Source organism: Ascaphus truei, chromosome 6, assembly GCF_040206685.1.
Source record: "Ascaphus truei isolate aAscTru1 chromosome 6, aAscTru1.hap1, whole genome shotgun sequence".
Taxonomy (NCBI): Eukaryota; Metazoa; Chordata; class Amphibia; order Anura; family Ascaphidae; genus Ascaphus; species Ascaphus truei.
The window spans coordinates 68,054,482-68,073,819 of NC_134488.1; the positions used below are offsets into that span (position 1 = coordinate 68,054,482).

The following is a 19,338-nucleotide window of genomic DNA, read 5'->3' on the forward strand; positions in this document are numbered from 1 at the left end:
TTAAAATACGCACGTGCAGCAGTTTACAGTAGTAAGACTAAAGCGGACATATTTCTGGAATGCTCATCCTAAACAGTTAACGATATTAAGAGGCTGTGCAATGAGTTCCTGGCCTCCCTGGAAGAGAAGGGGTTAATTAAACAACAAAAGGCAGCAATGACTTGCGGGGCGAAAATAGCCGCTTTGGCTGATATACAATAAGCCCCTTAAGTGCAAACCTATAAAACCTATCGCTGTCATTAGTTCACCTTGGTCCCGAGTGGGACTGAATCTTTGGATGCCATACACAAGGCAGACCTTGCAGTATGTAAAATGTCACCTTTGAGAAAAGCTACTGGGGAAGTAACCTTTATACTGAAGATAAGAGAGGCCTCATCAGTGACGCTGCTGTCAGATAAACCGGCCTTTAGCACAAGCTGCTGTCATCATTACTAAAGAGGCTTAGGTACAGGTTGAAGACGCAGTCCCATCTAAGGCCAAAGTGAGCTAATGGCAGAGGGGTATTAAATTGGTTAGGGCCGAAGGGCTAGTCAGTGATAATGTCACCATCTATGAAGCACGGTCCTAATATCACAGTGTCAGATCTTTTTGAGCAAGTCACTTTATCTCCGTGCCTCATGCACCAACAAGGCGCTCTTCTACAGGGTGGGGGCTCATTTGACGTGCAAAATAATATGTACATCGCTGTGCACCCTGCCAGCGCTATAAAAATATATATTATATTTTGATAATTGATCAAAGAAAAATCAGAACAGTATTTTGAGTAATGTTTTGACGGTGGAGACTCTAAGCAAAGAAGGATTATAGTTTACATACTCTCCAACTACATGTATATATAGCTATATTGTTTTCTGGGTCCTGTGCCTATTAAAGACCCGCTGCACCCAAGGTGTATGTTGCATATTTCGGTCACTGTGTGTGATCAGTGGAAGCCCCTACCGTCTGTCTCCTGAACTCATTGGTTGCACCTCGGAACTGTCATCTCATTAGCGTAGCTGGTAACGGACGACATACAGTAATTACGGCATGTGAAAGTATAGTAGGTCTAATAAAGGATGTTATCAGGGGAGATGTTATTGTGCGCCTACAAGTATATACAAATATATTACCATATAGGGCAGCACTCACCGCCAACAAAAGCCCTATAGGCTGCCCTGTGCTTTGAAGAAGGTGCCCCATGCGAACGAAACGTTGGCAGTGTCATGTCTTGCATGGTATGTCTTTGAATACAAGGCTTTCTTTTTGCTGCGATCCTGCATTGGTACAATTGGTTCTGCTTTGAACTGTGCGGCTTATAGTACAGATGTTAGTAAATATGTTACAGTGGTTTATGTGTTAAAGTGCAAAACAAGGCAGTGAAAGGGTTTTCCCATTAAACAGATCACAGCCATAAGTTCAAATGGGGCGGCAGTGTGTTTAAATAATGATGTTCGTGTACGGGTTAAAGAAACACAACTGCGCTTTCCAAACCCAGTTTAGAGCAGGATTCAGCGGTAATGTATCTCTCCCAGTCTAAAGCACAGCTGGAGGTCAGTATGGAAATATGTGACATTATAAAGTTTTATGCAGAATCTGACATTTTCTCTCCTCTTTTATTAAGGTGTTTTTGTGTAACATTGTCCCCTGCCTGTGCCCTTCTGTTTGCCTCCGCTGCTTCTTCTCAATGTGACTGTTCTGTCACTCTACTTCTTTCTGAGCGGTCCTTCCCAGAACCGTCGACATCTCTGTTTCTTGTCTTTATGTTCCTTGTCCCCAAGCTCTTCCTCACAGGGACTGTCTCTTTGCTGTCACTATCTCTGTATACAGGTCTCCTTGATGCGACTGTCTCTTTTCTTTGTCCCTCCCCTCTCTCTGACCCCTATGCTTGTACCCCATGTCTGAATCTTTCTCTGTCACTCCTTTGTCTGTCCCTTATGCACCTTCTTGCTGTCACTGTTACTTGTTTCTATCCTTTTTGTTTGTCTCCTACACTTCCCCCTCTCTGTTCTCTATGTCCCACTGTGATTGCCGATTTACTGCCCCCAGCCCCCACCTGGTTTTCCTGATACACAGAGCGGGAGAGAGCAGAGCAGTGCAACCGAGGACACTGCGCCCATTCAAAGGACTAAACTGAAGTCCTGTTATAATAATTGGAACTTGAACTGGTGCTGAGCAGCGAGGGAGTCATGTATGTACCGTAGTGGTTCCCAACCTTTGGGAACTGGGCTCCCCATACACAGCAATTTTGCCCACTGGGAACCCCCTTCAATACAAAACAACATGGGCCAGGGTTTAAGGGATTAGGTCCCCAAAAGTCATACTTAAAGGAATAAGGATTCCACTGAAACATATAAATGGAATTATTGATGCAGAGAAACCGCCTTCTGTCTCGTTGTCACTCTCTGTGACTCACTGTGTCCCTCTGTCACTGTGCCCCGTGTCTGACATTTTCTGCATCTCCCACCATGTACTGTATGTCCCTCCTATCTCTCGGAGCCCCCTACTACCCTCTTACTAAACCTCATGGTCCTTAGGTTGGGGACGGGGTAATGCATCGGGGTGATACATTCTCATACCTTCCACATATACCGGTACTCGAGCTTAGCATGACACACTGCCCTCTGCTGAAATATCACTGCTAACAATCACTCTGCATGTCACGCCTTGACTGGCAGCCAGTGCAACAAACATACCTTACAAGTCACTTGCAAACTGTTTCCTAGAGGGTTGCACACTTGGCAGGTTTGCAGGGTTGTACGTGCTGTACACCTAAATCTTAGCTCTTCCATTACCCCTAACCTTATCTCTTAACGCCTGAAGAACCCTCTGGCAGCATAGGGGTTAAATGTATATACGTTGTTGGAAGAAAGAAAGCACCACTGGCAGCCATCTTAAATGCATGCGCACTAAATGTATTCTGGGTGTTTTTATTCAGTCCTTGTAATGTATTGCCATCAGGAGGTTGAAGTGTAGAAAAAGAAATACAATAACAAGTCTGTTGGTGAGGTATTGAGAGCTCTGTACACATGAAGAAAAGACTTGTGAGGTTTGTAAAACTCTGTACATGTGATGAAGGGAGTAGTTAGGTATTGAGAGCACTGAACATGTGAAGAAGAGACCTGTGAGGTTCGGAAAGCTCTGTACACATGAAGAAGAGACCTGTGAGGTTTAGAAAGCTCTGGATACGTTATAACAACCCTTACTGACTGATAAAACAATACTGAAATCACAAACCACAACTAGGCTACACAAGCGCTGTATAATTAACACAGGGTCACACACTGACATTAACTCTTTCACTGCCAGAGGGGCCAGGAATGCATTGCTGTGGTTTAGATTTAGCAGATGCTATAGGTATATTGGAGTAGACATTGTATATCTTATTAAAAGGGAAAAAACATACATAGGTATTCCACATGTTAAAACGTGGGCAGAATATTGATCCGGGGATCTGATTGCCTGTTCCTGGACTGAGAAGGATTTATTTATTTTTTCCCCTAGTGAAACATAATTGCTAAATCCAGCACTGGGATTTCTAGTTACCCCTTTCTCCTGGATCAATATAAATAGAATTACAACAACTGACCAAAAGGTTGAATTTGATGGACATATGTCTAATAATAATAATAATTAATTCCAGCACTGAAAGGGTTACATTGCCACGTTACCCTTCCTCATGACTGAGTGTAGCAGTTTGCTATAGACACAAGCTGTCACAGTTTCTGAGGTTGCAAGCAGCAAGTCTCTCTGTCTGTGGGATATTCCTATATACACATGCAGTGAAGTTGAAGCAGACAGGACCTGAGAGAAAATCAATATGTTTGGGGTTTTTTTCCTGCTAGAAGCAAACGGCTTTAGACAAGTGGCTTAGTGCAGTGCAGTGATTTCATACAGTACCACACAGTGCCTTAAAGAAAAACTAGTGGTACAAAGTCTTTCAGGAAATTGTACACCTGTGTAACACTAGGGCCAAGCTTCTTTGACCACATTTAGACCACATTTTAGAATGGTCTACTTAATATTTATGGTTTAGAAGCAGAGCTTCTTAGGATCCACCTGTTTTCCTTTAAAAACAGCAGTTTCCGTTTTCTGTGTGTGTATATCTGTGTCTGTATATATATTCTGGCTATGCATCTTAACCCAGGCTGTGCTCAAAGCTGTGAAATGCAGCAAGCATAAGCTTACAGGGGGACCATGTTATATGGTTTTGAAGCAAAAAGTGGCACTGTGTGCTCATTTGTATTTCATTTCCCAGAATCCCTTGCTGCAGTGGAAGCACTGTGTGCTGGGTGATAATGGTGAAAGGCAGGGTTGCAGACCTGTCTAAGACATGCAAATGAGCACACAGTAATATTTCCATGTGCTGTGTATATATATTTAATTGTACCTTTCACAGAGCAGAGATATTTGTCATTTTTTGTCTTGGTATGCGACAAATATGGCGGCAAAAAAAAAGGTGATGACGTTGCAGCTTAGTATTGGCCAGCAAATGAGGCCGACTCCGGGGGCCATAGTGTGTCCCCCGGGAATCTTGCACGGTGGAGAAACTAGTAATATCTTGGGAACCAGAGGGGGTCCGCAGAGACTGGAGGGAACCCTCGGTATTTAAAACAATGACTCCCATTACCCCCGCCAATTACCCCCTTATAACTTGATAAAATTCCCAAAACACCACGAAGCAAATGGAGTTTTGGAAATTAATTTTAGTACCAAAACCAGCACCAAAGCACTAGTGGCAGTGCCAGCGGTTAATTTATTAATGTATTTTTCACAGCTGGGCCTAGATGTGAAGAATAAATTCTATAATAGGAGACAAGCGCTTTCACTTGACTCCAATACAAGTTGATAAATAGGAGGGCCCCTTTAACCCTTTGAGTTCACCAAGGCATACCTTGAATGTCAAGAGGGCGGGCACTCTTGTGGCGCTATATAGTAAAGCAGGGGTGAGCAAACTGGGGGGGAAATGGGCGCTGTTGTTAAAGAGGCTCCGTGTTCTTCCCCAAGGCATTTAAATTAAATGCCGGAGAGCGCGCAAAAGGCCTCTGTAACTTCCCATACCTGGTCTCCGGTAACGCCGCGGGTCACACATGACATCACGTTATCAGAAGACGCCGGACACCAGGTAAGGGGACACACGAAGGGGGGGAAGAGCAGGCAGGGGGCACAGACTGAAAGGTTTGTGCACCAATGCAGTACAGGCTACGCCAAGCTAGAAACACTAGTTTTCTGGGGGGGTGGCGGGATGGGGGCGGGAGGGGGAAATTGAGTCCTGGGGGGACCTGACCATGGCCGTGTGATCGCTAGACCAAGCGTTCATGTGGTTCAGATTCGAAACTCAAAGAGTTAAACCCTACAACAACATGCCCTACAGCAGGAGTTCTCAACTCCAGTCCCCAAGACCTCTCCCCCCTCCCCAGCAGGTCAGGTTTTAAGGATATCCCAGCTTCAGCCCAGCTGGTGCAGTCTTCGACTGAGCCACCTGTGCTGAAGCTAGGATATTCTTAATCCTTGACCTTTTGGGGGAGTCTTGAGGACTGTAGTTGAGCGCCCCCTGCCCTACAATTCAGTTGAACCCTTTCCCTGGCCAAAATAGCAGTCTATTGCAGTGCAACATAATACAGTACCATCCAGAGCAAAGCGTTGCTAGTCCCTCTGGCAGGGAAGGGGTTAAGAATCCCTTATGTTTTATATATATATATTTAAAAAATCAAAAGAAAATTAAGTAAGGAGAAAACAGATGACTGAGAATCATACCGTAGGACGAAGCTGACATACAGATCTACGGAGGATGTGTGAAAACATCCATTATCGCTGTGCGTTGTATTCAGAAGCAGCTAATTTCTCTGCGTATTAAAGACAAGTTTTGTACATGAATGACTATCGTCACATTATTCCTACAGGCATTGAATAGGCAGGAACTTAAGGCTCCCCCTCTGTGTATCGATGCATACTAAAGTTTGCTGCAATTTCTTTTTTTCATTCCTGCTTGTAGCTGAATTACATATGATACATTTATTAATCAAGCTTCTGATGTTGGACACAGAAAAACCCGGAAGTTTTTTTTTCCCACTGAGATTAAGGGAATAGAAATGAGCAGAGAATTTGATAGATTCCTTTAATATGTGTGACCTTGCCTCTTCCTAAGCCTCCACCCCTCACCCTAACACTCACCAAATCACGAGATGACGCACACAGAACCTACACATGGAAAAAAAGCACCTTTGTACATTGATGCTAAAAGACGCTTAGAAAATGTCTCCCAGTATCAACTTTGTGCCAAAATTACCTTGATACACAGGCGCCTTAATGTTTGTTTTAATATACACCTCATTCTGAAATACCTTAGCTGATTTCTATTTCCTAGTCGTACCACAACAATACCCCAAACTTTTATGTGGGATTTCTAAAAATGGACGCTCTTTTAGAAAACCAATAAATCTATGCCAGGGGGGATGTCCTCATTATACTGAGTTATATCTCCCTGTGAAGCATGATACTGTGTTAGCAATAATACACTGCACATACAATGGCAGGAACTGCAAGTTACCCACTCCTGGGTTATATTAAAGCTCCTTGATACAGTGATTCTCTACATAAAGCCAAATAATATAAAGAAGATTCTATACCAGTGTGTTGTTCCCAATCCTTTATACCGGGCCCCGCCATAAACATTCATTTTGTGTATTCGATGCACAAAGATGTCTGAAATTTGGGGATGGATTCCCCAAAAATTCAATTTGAAAGAATATGGATTCCATAGCACAATATTTAAATAAGGTTACTGGTGCAGAAAAAACGGCCACGTTTTAAATCACTCTTTATGCCCCCTTTATCTGCCACCGGACCCCTTTGCAAAGTCTACTGGGCTCCCGCTGGTTGGAAAACACTGTTCTTCATCCATCAGGGTTGAGCATTAAGCTCTGAGCTGTTACAGGTCCCAGTAAAAGGAAAGGCACAATAAAACCCTGGGCCGGAGCCAGCTCTGGGAGGCAGGTCCTGCTTACCTTCCAGAGAAAACTCAGGCTGACAGCCATGTGAGTCCCACCGGGATGTAAAAAGGGAAAACAAAAGAGCATCCCTCTCGGCTGGAGTGGTGCTCTGCGCTTCGGCTTTTGGATTGCCTGGTGTTTACCAGGAGTGGCCTGTTTAGGTCAACCCAGCGTGTCCTAGAAAATGGAGAATACAGTACAGGGGCAGGTTCATCACGCAGCCCATTGACTTGAATGGGAGCTAACGCTAGATCTTCTGCGCTAAACTGTGAATCAGCCACATAGAATTTCAAGGCAGATAGTAGGAACCACGTAGTCGCTCCTGTCTGCCCATTCTCCCATGGCTGTAAAACACATACCCTATTATAGCTTTTGACTTATTTCAGATTTAGGATCCCCTTGTGTTTGTCTCCAGCAGCTTTGCATTCCCTTGCTGCACTAGCCTCTACCGCCTCTGCTGGGAGGCTTTGCCATGTATCCACCACTCCTGCTGTGAAGTAGTTTCCCCTGTGCCTCTCACTGTGCAGCTTCACAGCATGACTTCTGGTTCTAGTGACAAGAGGGAGACAGACACTGATGGACACCGACAGTGACAACAGAGGATACTGAGTGACCGTGAGCGGGGGTCAAATTTACAGGGCAAATTGCACTTTTCCTGCATCAATAACCCAATGAATAATATATTCCACTACGTTGCACCCCCATCTGTATTCTTTTATATCGGATTTGAAGTCGTCCCAACAGTCTAAATCTTGGACCTCCTTCCTTGTGCGTTGAATACAGAACCAGGGGGTTCAGTTGGAAAAGAGTTGGAGTCACTGGGTTAACCCCTTGGATTCCAGATTAAAGCAGTAGGTGAGGCCATTAATGCCCATGTGAAATGTGAAAACATGTTAGGAGTGCTGTAGCTATGGTCCCTCCCATGTAAGTGAACGTCACATATCAAGCAAATGTGAAGTGCTATTAAACAAGCATTAGACTTTTTACTAATTGTTATTGTTTCTTTTGTTACACCCTGTGGCAGTGTTAAACCTACGCATAGTGTTAATCGCGTCCCTATTATCTGATGCTGTTTGCGGTGAGGTTTTATGCCCATTTTTGGTGCATTGGTTTTCAATGCAGTTTACAAGAGGGGGGGGGGGGGGGGAAGGGTCGGCATCTGAATAATGGGATATATTTCCATTATAGTAAGTGGGCCCCGTCACCCTTCCCGACCCCAGCAAGCATTTTCTCCCCGAACGCAGGGGAGAAAAACAGAAGCACAAGTGTGTGGTACGTTGACTCTCCATGATGCATTATAAAGAGGGTTTCAGCGTCAACTTTAAAGCTGGCATTTTATAAAGCAACTACTACTGTTACACACTGCAGCATGTTATATGTAGTGTTTTAAAAAGAAAGTCTATTTCCCCCTGTTGGACATTAGAGATCTTTTTACAGTATGTAGACGCACTTACTGTACATTTTATAGATCTGTTGCTTTTCTCTCTGTTATGTATTTCCCTGTTTTAATACACTAAAATGAATGTATGCTGTGCTAAAACTGCAGTCTTTCCTACAAAACTGTGGTATATGGCTACATCCTTTGGTAACAGTGTTTCAAAACTATCAATAAGATCTTTGTATTGTGTATATATATGCAATATTTTTTGTGCCTCGCTTTTGCTGTCAGGTTTCTGCAGAGCGAAAGCATATCTCTAGTTAACATGCCAGTATGTAAGTTAGGAAACTAATCTAACAGTGCTTTGGTTACAATAAACTCTGCCATGTAAAGAGAGGTTCCACTGCAGGGTGATTTATCTGCAAATAGAATTTCTTCTGCTTTGTATGGTATCTGAGAAGCAAATGCTCATTAAATGTTCTCACAGAGCTTCTTTAAATTGCTGGTGTTGTTGTTACACGATATACAAAATACATCTTCATGCGCACGCACAAACTAAATGCGCCGGTTTTGGCTTTGATTTTTCCATTCAAACGCAGGATGCACTTTTAACCTGTTCACCGCTGTAAATAATTTTCATGCCCAGGATTTGCCAATGGATTTAAAACCAGGCAGCTCTTACCTTACAAAGGCTTTGTATTTATTTTTTCGGGGACACTGTGTTGAAATGAGTATATTGAAAACGAAATATTATAATAATAAAAAAATAAAATAAAGTAAGCATTTGGCTACATGAATAGCTAATTTGGTCCGCCTGGCACTGAAGCCAGCCAGAATAAATGTTGCATATGGTAACAAAATAAAGCAAAATAAATAAAGACACATTTAAGAGTTTAAAAAAAAAATCCACGTCTATAAACACTACACTAAGTGTCCCCATAACCTGGAGGTAATAAAAAATAGATGAAGCTAGCAATATAACAGTTTTAACCCCTGCAGCACAGAAGCTGCTTCTATAAGACGTTGCTGGATGCCAGTGCAGGGCCCCTATAGGTGTGAAGGGGTTACTTGAAGTGGCTGTTGATAAAGAGTCACATGAGAGTGTCACCCTCCCCATCCCCCAAGTTATCAGGGACAAGCTCGGACAGTTCCTGTGTTGGAACTCCTATCTCGATAGTGGTTTAACGGGCTCAGGCGTGTAGCCAAAAAAAACCCAGGACTGGCACAACCTGCCCCTGGAAAAGTGTACGGTTGTGGTGCACTACCAGCCAAAAAGAAAGAATTGAGAGGTGAACTCCAATTTAAAAAAAAAAACTAATTTACTTGCATCATGGCTAAATAATATGAACAAAGGTAAGTGAATATCACCTATGCGTTTCGAACATCAGCGCTTTATGAAGGTGTACGAACATATATATAACCGAGCATATACTGTATAAAGCCTCCAACCAGATGATGTGGAAATAAGGAGATTGATAGTTTTCCAAGGTCACAAAGTGAAGAGAGGACACAGTCCATAAATTTGGCAACGGAATGCCTCCTTCCTCCCTGTTTATACGTGAATGCATACTGAAAAGTTACTGATCTGCTACGGCTGGAATAAATTCCCCTTACTTATCAGACAATATCCAGTTCCATCTGAACACAACACAAGCCAGGACACTGCACAGAAAAGAAGCAGGCGATTTCTGTGTCTGCCTGACAATCTGATATGATAATAGGTCGAAATATCGTCTTTCTGCTCAGCTTTAACCTCCAGAGAATTAGAAGGTTATAGAACCTGAGATGCGCTCATTAATAACTACGTGATGCTTAATTTTCTAAGTCTGGGGGACACTACATGAGATTAGTTACCCCCAAATAAATGTGCCCCCCCACCACACCAGACACTGTATACCCCTTCCTTTGGCTGATATTTTAGGGTAACAACTGCTCTACAGTGCCTTATTGCGAATTGACTACACACATGACAATTTACAAAAACAATGTTTACATGTTGACATGTTAGGCAACCACCTGCTTACAGATTTACATGGACAAGTTCAGACCTCATAGAATAAATCTCCTGTCTCACACCCCAATGTCCTTAGGGTGAGCTGAAATAAACTCTACAGCGAAGTAGAGCTAAGATAAACTGGGTGTAAGATAGGTCACCAGTGGCTGGACCAAGGGAGCACTTGGAATACCCTTCAGAACAGACGTGGTTGTGAGTTAATGATGTGCACGATGTTCCCCTAGACCAGCCTCGCAGTTAACACCTTTGCTCCCAGAGGTTGCATTGCTAGCTCCTCTGGCATCAAAGAGGGTCTAACCCACCCCAGTGATGGACAGAATGGTACACACAGGACTTACCTATGCGAATAACATGTGGCATTGCTTGACAGTTCTGAAACCAGAAGATGTACCACAGGAGTCCTGCCCAGTATTCCAAAACCATACTCCGGATAGAGAGCCAGTAATGTGTCATTGTTGGAAACAAAATCCCCAAGTTTAGTTAATATGGGATTTCCCTGCGACTTCCTTCTTTGTTTTAAAATTCCAACGACAGCCCCAGTGCAAGATAGTCACAGTTAAATAGCTTTGCACTGCACATGTTAGCTGATTCTCTCCAAGCCAAGCAGCTGAAATCAAAGGTGAGATGTTAGTACTAACCACATTAAAAAAAAAAAAAAAAAAAAGGCTTCTCTTTCTTTATCTGCCTTCCACCGGTCTCTGCTTCTTCCAGTCCCATTCACCTGCTGGAGACTGGATGCTTAGATGCAGCCCTTGCTGAAACTCCTCATTGATGCTATCAACTGGTCCTTAGCAAGCTGTGGAGTGGAATCCCAAACATAGGAGATCAGGAGCTCCCTGGGGTTTGGGGAGAAGCAGATGCAGCAGCCATCCTGCGGATGACAAATAGATATATATATAGATATATATGTATATATTCCTTTCGGTGGCCTCAGAGATCTTGCAGAAGTGAGAGAATGGAACTGACAAAGCCAGGCACACTCAGGCAGCCTGCCTGCTCTCCATACAAAGCAGAAACCATCTCATCACTGTGATATGTTTAGTGGGTGTATGCAATTCACTCCACTTGTGTGTGTGTGTAGTCTTTGGGGGTGGAGGGGTAGACTTCAAATGGAGATAAACAAGAGTGTGATCCTGGATTACAAATGATAGCCTGGTCATTTACAGCATGGGTGTCAAAGCTTCTTTGCCCCCTCCCTTTGGGTACGAAGCTACTTGCTGGGAGTGGGTAACCTGCCAGCACTCGCTTGGCATTATTTCTCATGCATTGCTGGCTGTGAGGCACATGCATGTATAAATGTAATAAGTGCTTTGAGGGTACAGGGGGAGGTGTGGCTTAATGGTAAATGCTTTGGCTACACGAGGCTGGGGGTTTCATTCTTGCCTAAGCAAGTGATTGTGGAAAAAAGACTATATGCCAGAAACCACTCAGAGACGTTATTACTTTAAAAAGACAGTGGCGACAAATTATATCAATACACATTTTTTAATCAATTAGTGTAACACCTTCCATAAAAAGATTCAATCTCCATTAAAGTATAAATTGTACTTCTGCGTACCCTGTAAAAATATATTTTTATTTTCTTTGGGTCCTCTATAATTTGGTATTGTCAGATACTTATTGTGCTGCACTCTTATATGTTTAACAGAATTACTTTACAAGGAAGAAACTAATAATTGGCAATATACTGGCAGGCACAAGCATTCCCTATAACTCCTCCTATTGCTACATATAGCCGCTCCCTGTAACTCCTCCTAATGCTCATTATAACCCCTACTATTATTCCTTAAACCGCTCCCTTTAACTCCTATTTCTCATTATAAAAGCTCCCTATAACTCCTCCTATTGCGCCATATAACTTACTGTTCCCTATAACTCTTCCTATGGCCCCATACAATCGCTTCCTATAACTTCTCATATTGCTCCCTATAACTCCTTCTATTACTTCATATAACCGCTACCTATAACTTCTCCTATTGCTCCATATAACCCCTCAGTATAACTCCTCCTATTGCTCCATATAACCCCTCCCATTAACTCCTCCTATTGCTCCATTTAACCGTTCCGTATACAGTAACTCCTCCTATTGCCCCATATAACTGCTCCCTAATACTCCTCCTATTACTCTATATAACCGCTCTCTATAACTCTTCCTATTACTCCATGTAACCGCTCCCTATAACGTCTCTATTGCTCCATATAATCCCCCTATTGCTCCATATAACCTCTTCCTATAACCCCTCCTATTACTTCATATAACCGCTACCTATAACTCCTCCTATTACTTCATATAACCGCTACCTATAACTCCTCCTATTGCTCCATATAACCTCTCCCTATAACTTATATAAAGGGTATTCCCCCTACCCCAATCGCAGATAGAGTGCATGTGAGGGGGGAACCTATGTGTTAGCAGGTGTGGTGCAATATACCTGTTAGGCTCACAGGAGGTCTGAGCCTCCGCCAGTGAGAGCCTGGGGTGAATCCTCTGGAACGATCTTAGGGGGCGGCCCCAGTCACTTCTACAGCGCACGCCTCGGTGCGCTGTGCTATCAAGCACCGCCCCCCCAGTCAGGCCGGTCCCAGTTCCTACCTTTCCCCAGCGGTGCGCGACAGGTTTTCAGGCAGGCAGGGGAATTTGAAATTAACATCTGCGACGGAGGCGTGGCCACGCCCCCGCCGGCGGTTCAGCCAATAAGGGCGAACCAGCCACGGGACGTCATGGCCACGCCCCCCGCAAACCCACAGCCACGCCCCCTCCCATCGCAAACCTTCCCTCTCCCCTCAGACCGCCTATCGCGGTGTAGCGCTGTGCACGCGCCGCCGCCCCGCCGGGTGCGCGTGCCACAGTGAAGACTGGGGACTCAGCCAAAGTTACAGCGCCTCCACCTGTGTAGGATTCTAGGAGTGTAGAATGTTCCGTACACAGGACCCACATACACAGTTAGCACATACACCGACGTTTATATAAAAGAACAGTTTACTGTATAGGAAACAATACATAACACAACATACATCAACAATATGACATTGACAGTGTCCCTCTATGACACTCATAGGCACAACTACCGTCTTCTCAGCGCCTTAACCCCCACACCTTATTCATCCCCCAACACTGTGTACCCAGAGTCCCACGAGTCCACTAAGAGACCCAGAACCTATAGGCGGGATCTCTGCTTATCTCTGCTAACGCAGAGGATGTTATACCTTCACGCAATTCCCCTTCACAGCAAGTCACCTTCACAGCAATTCACCTTCACAGCAATTCACCTTCACAGCAATTCACCTTCACAGCAATTGCCAGGATAGTTACGTTTCCTGGCTGGATCCTCACTTGTCTGGGTTCTATAGGACCCTGTCCCTATCTCAGGGGAGTCCCTGCAGTAACCACAAGCTGGGGGTGAGTACGGCCTAGCTGGGGCCTAAGGGGAGACTTCTGGCCTAGTGCAGGAGGCTACTTTCCCCCCTGCACAAACACACCCTCCCCTATCTGTGTCCCAGCTCCTAACTGACACTCTCACACTCATGCTCCACTGTCAGCTTCCTGACTCCAGCACGCAACATTGTATCTCCTTTGCTGCAGGAGAATCTGTAAACCCTATTGGCTTCAATGCAGCAGGTGATAGGGGTGAAAGGGCAGTCCCCAGAGGCTGCTGGGAGTTGTAGTCCCTTAGGGGCCTCTTTAACATTAGGGCCGCATGCGCTATGGGTACTGCGCACGCGCGACAATGTGATGGCCGCCACTAGCTCTCCCTGCGCCTGCGCGAACTCTGGGAAGCCCTGCACTTCTGTAATGGCCGCCAGCCACCTTCTGCACCTGTGCAATCCTGCGCCGATCGCAAGATGACCACCATGGCGCTTCTGCGCAGGCGCGAGCCTTCGCACATGCGCAAACACAATAAACATGGCGGCGCCCTGTAGCGGAGGGCGCCGGGAGCCCCCAGTGATGCAATCACCCCTGCAACTGCCCTCACGCTGTCGCAGGTAAGAGAGAGAGAACGGAATGTCTGGGGAGCCAGAGGGGACATGGCTACATTCTCCCCCTGGTGGAAATACCAACGACCCCGCTTGGAGGACATCACAACATAAGGTTACACAATCAAAATGCAGTGCATAGAAGGTATAACTTAACATATATACTCTAACATAAATGGTACATAACATACTCACATCAGTGATACCTGAGGCCAGCTGAGTGTTAGCTGTTTGCTGAGACTAATTGTGGGGTGCCCCTAACTGATGGTGTGGGGGTACCTCACTTTGACTTTTGTGAGCCTCCGCAAACTCATGGTCAGGTGCTACAGTCTCTGGTTCCATACTACTTCCTCCCCCTGGTGGAAGGAATAGCACAGTGTCTCTTGGCCAGACCTTTACCCGGCCATCCGCGGAATTGATGCAGTAGGCCAGGAGGTATTGACCTTTTCCTCGGTCCACCACATGGCGAATGAAACGCTCCATGTCGCGCTTAGATGAGGCAAATTTCACTGGATCACTCACAACACAGTCCTTGTCCCTAAGCACTTGGGAGGCTTCCACTGGGAAGCGAGCGATTAGCAATGTCTCTGTACTCAAAGTCTCTGTTACATCCTGCAGGGGGTAAAGGGTTAATACCTTAATACTGGATTGATTCACGGTGGCCAGCAGGTCATCAGGAATGATGACTTTTACCACCTCGGCTGTATTGGGACCGGTCCCCGGCACTTCTGGGGCAGTCCACTCACTTTCTGGAAACTCAGGAGCGTTGGATCCCAGTCCTGGGACCATTTGGGTTGGAGTGCACGGGCTCACACTCAGTTCAGTTATGGTAATACTTATGGCGGCACTGGACATCATGATGGGGCTGCCTTTTCTCTTCACCTGGACAATAGGCGGTGGGTACTGGTCCACTCGCACCACTGGACAGCAATCTTCTAAGGGGGACACCTCCGCCAGGACGCGATGCCGAGGTGAACCAATCGCCCTGGTGGCCTGACTTAAGGAGCTACCGTGCTCCGCGGTCACCTGGAAACTCACACCCGACACCCCTGGGGCAGTCAACTCACCCTTGTTGTCATTCGGTCATCTGTGCTTCCGTCAGCTGTGGTTCCATCATCTGTGGTTCCATCATCTGTGGTTCCGTCATCTGGAGTTCTGGTTTTGGAACCGAGTCTGGAACCGGATCTGGAGCCGTCTCTGTCATTTGGGCTTGGTACTCCTCAAGCGTAGGCAGAAAAGGGCTAGACACAATATGGTTTGCTCCATTCACAAAGAAAATAGCTCCCCAAACAATTTATTTTCCCAGGAATACACAATCAGGGCCCAAACACCTCAAGCTGGTGATCCAGTCTGTGGATACTTCCAGGAACCCTTTAGGTAACGAGTAATAGGCAAAGTCCATATCGCCTGTCCTTACTTTATGCAGACACGGGCACAAAAGAAATGGTTGACTTACTTTCCTCGCTCTCCATGCCCCTGGTAGCTGAGGTTGTGGTTTGCGGCATCCTGTATCTTTCTTATGGGGAACAGCCGTTGCTACTGACAGTTCACTGTGCTCACGCCCCCTGGTGGATTTTAAAGGAGGGGCAGCACACTCTTTCAAGGGGTGTTTCTGGCTCTGTATAACAGTCTGCTGCAACTGCACCAAGATGGTGGCGCCTTGCTTCAGGACGTCACCGTCATGATGTCATCAATCCCTGACGCGCGTTTCGCATGACAAGGCACGCTTCATCAGGGGGAGGAGTCAATATGACCGGCTAGCCTACGTTTAATATCAGCGCTACAAGGGGTGTAAGTATGCAAATACACAAAGCGCTATGTGGTATTGACTCCTCCCCCTGATGAAGTGTGCTGTGTCATGCGAAACGAGCGTCGGGGATTGATGATGTCACAATGGTGACATCCTGAAGCGAGGCGTCGTCATCTTGGTGAAGTTGCAGCAGACTGTTAGGCCAGTTCTATTCTGCAGATTTAGTTGGCTGAGGTTAGTCAGAAATTCTATAATGGTGCAGCGCGCGCACGGCAGGGAGCGTGGAATTGTCCGACAGGGGGGAAGATGGAGAAAATAAAGAATTTGTGCCGCTACCGCCATTGAAATGTATGTATATTTGTGTGTATATGTGTGTGTATGTGTGTATGTATGCATGTATGTATGTATGTATGTATGTATGTGTGTGTGTGTGTGTGTGTGTGTGTGTATGTACAATGTTAATTAAAAAATTATGAAAGTATTCATTTATTTATTTAAAAACGTATTTAAACACATACACACATACACACACACACACATATATACATACATACACACACATACAGTAACTCACTCGTGCACAGTATACACACAAAAAGTGTGCGGCACATGCACGCGCCTTCGCACAGGCTTGCGCGTGCGCACGGCCGCACACAGTATATAACGAGCCTTATACACGGCTTGTATCGCGATCTTTTGTACCCATTGCATTTACCACGTTATATATTCACAGCTTCTTTACACGCACTCATTTTACTGTATGTGACACTACCCTATTTAGGGATTATACTTTATACACTGTATACAGTACCTCTGTACATATGTTTACGCATTTCATTCCACAAAGCAGTTCCGTTAAATAGATCTGAACTGCATTTGATATCTACTGTGTTTGTGTGTGGCTATTCCTGTGGGACGGTCCATTTTGGGTATGTGAGAGATATTTAATGTGGACTTTAGCATGGTGCTCACACATGTGGTTCTACATGCCTGTTTTGATACCTATACATTGTGGTATGTACAGTAAATATATATTCATGTGTATATACCTAGGAATTGTTCCATCAACTTCATATATATATATATATATATATATATATATATACAGTATATATATATTTTTTTTTCACTAGACGATTCAGCATGAGACCTATATTGTGCTGCTGCACCTGCCAAAATCATTTGGAGTGTGTTTCTATACTGCATTTTCTCACCTACTATATTATTAGAGGTAATTTTGATACATGGAATAGAGATACTGTATATGTTTCATGTTGCATTTACACACACCGTTGGCGGTAGCCTCTTATGAGGACTTTTAATCACTAGATGTAATATATGCTCACTCCTTTTTTCTTTTGATTGTATATATTATTAAAATGTTATTATTTTGACTTTTTAGTCCTATGTGGACATATACGTTATATGTATTAATTTCGGGTTAGCCTTGGCCTATTGACCTTTATGTGGAGATATTGAGAATCTCAGGGCTATTAGTCCATCTATCCTTGTCCCACAGTGAGTGCTACAGTATATATAGGACCTTTTCAGGCTCCTTCTTGGAACCTACCTTGTTAAATTGGTAACAAACTAAACAGCATTTTTTTCCCTCCTACACGGGACAGAACAGACAGTTTCTGGGGCTGAGGTCTTGCCCACCACAGCGTGAAACTTTTCAATTAGGTGGTCAGCACGGGTGAGGGTGTCCTGAGATATATCTCAGCGCAGCACCATGCACATCAGCAACATGTGAGGACAGGAGCACTTCTAGGCTGATGCAGGACACTGGAGATTTAAGAGCAGCTATTTATACACATGATGGCTATGGAAGCAGTGTCTATACACAGACCCCCATGTGGGAATAAATCACATGATCTAAGATAAGAGAGAAAACACTTGATGAGTATAGATATACAGCAAAAGACAGGGGAGCCCAATGCTAGATCCAATTGAAAAAACATATATGGTAATAAGTATAAAATTAAATACCTCAATAATAATATTGTATTTCTTATTTAATTAAATAAACCCTTTGGCCAAAGGGTCATAACCCTGCAATGTTAAGGCTGGGAATGCGTGTGTTAATGAGTATAGATATAGACAGACCTAGGCAATATATGTGGAAAGAGAGAGAGAGAGACACACAGAGACAGAGAGAGACAGAGAGAGACCGATAAACAAAAAAGTGTGGGAAAGGGAAACAGCATACAGTAAGAACATGTAAGAGAACATGTAAGAGAGCAAAACATGCTGTCTGTATATTCATATTATATATATATATATTCATAATATATATATATATATATATATATATACACAGATACAATACATACGTAGAGAAAGAAGCGTTATTGTATTAGTGTGTGTGTGTGTGTGTGTGTGTGTGTGTGTGTGTGTGTGTGTGTGTGTGTGTGTGTGTGTGTGTGTGTGTGTGTGTGTGTGTGTGTGTGTGTAAATATATATATATGTGGTATATTTTTTTTAAGCAAGATTGCCAGGAATCAGAAATACCATAAAAATGCATACCTATCTCTATACAGTATGTGTGTATGTACACACACACACACACACACACACACACACACACACACATAATACATTTATTTTGAGAGCGAGATAAATTTCCTCTGGGAGCTGTGCGATTTACTGTGCAGGTATTACCACTGAATTAAAATCTATGTGTCATGTTGTGATACATTTCCATTCTACCAGGTCACTACCTGCATGTGTCCTGTCTGCTCAACACCAACATTTAACCATCTCCCCTCCAAATACAGAACGCTCCGGAGAACCATGCCACTTTGCCACCTTCCTCATGCGGGAATACATTTCCACACTGTCCTAGCTGTTACCGTTCACAGTCACCTTGTGCATAGTGTGCCCTGAACATCTGAGGAATGCAAGTGTTTAATTTTCCTGGAAATCGGCTACTTCGACTGCGTCTCTTTATCCATCTCTTGTTCCTTACATATTTCTTCCCCTTCCGCTTGCTGTCAGCCGCTGGCCTCCTCGGGAAAGGGCTGCTAATCTGTGGCACATCTTCATAAAATTAGTATGGGACTTTTTCCCATTAACCTGAATTTATAGTTCAATCTGCGGAAGGGAGATTTTTTAAAAAAAAAAGAGCTTTATCAGCTTGCATTTTTTATTTTATTTTAATGACTTTATTTTTTTTCCTCTCCTTTTTTTGCAATAAAATAAGTTGTAATGAGTAATTCCAGTTTTAGGCATATTCTAACTCATTTTGTTAGGT

General features: G+C 44.2%; 1 protein-coding gene across 1 annotated transcript in view; it reads right to left on the reverse strand.

Moving 5' to 3' along the window:
• GRIK3 (glutamate ionotropic receptor kainate type subunit 3) overlaps positions 1-11,613 on the reverse strand; it is a 314,294-nt gene extending 302,681 nt beyond the window's left edge. Inside the window, exon 1 of the mRNA XM_075604732.1 lies at positions 10,699-11,613. Coding sequence (XP_075460847.1) covers positions 10,699-10,813 — 115 coding nt within the window. The 5' untranslated portion in view covers positions 10,814-11,613. The remainder of the gene's footprint in view (positions 1-10,698) is intronic.
• Positions 11,614-19,338: the final 7,725 nt, after the last annotated feature.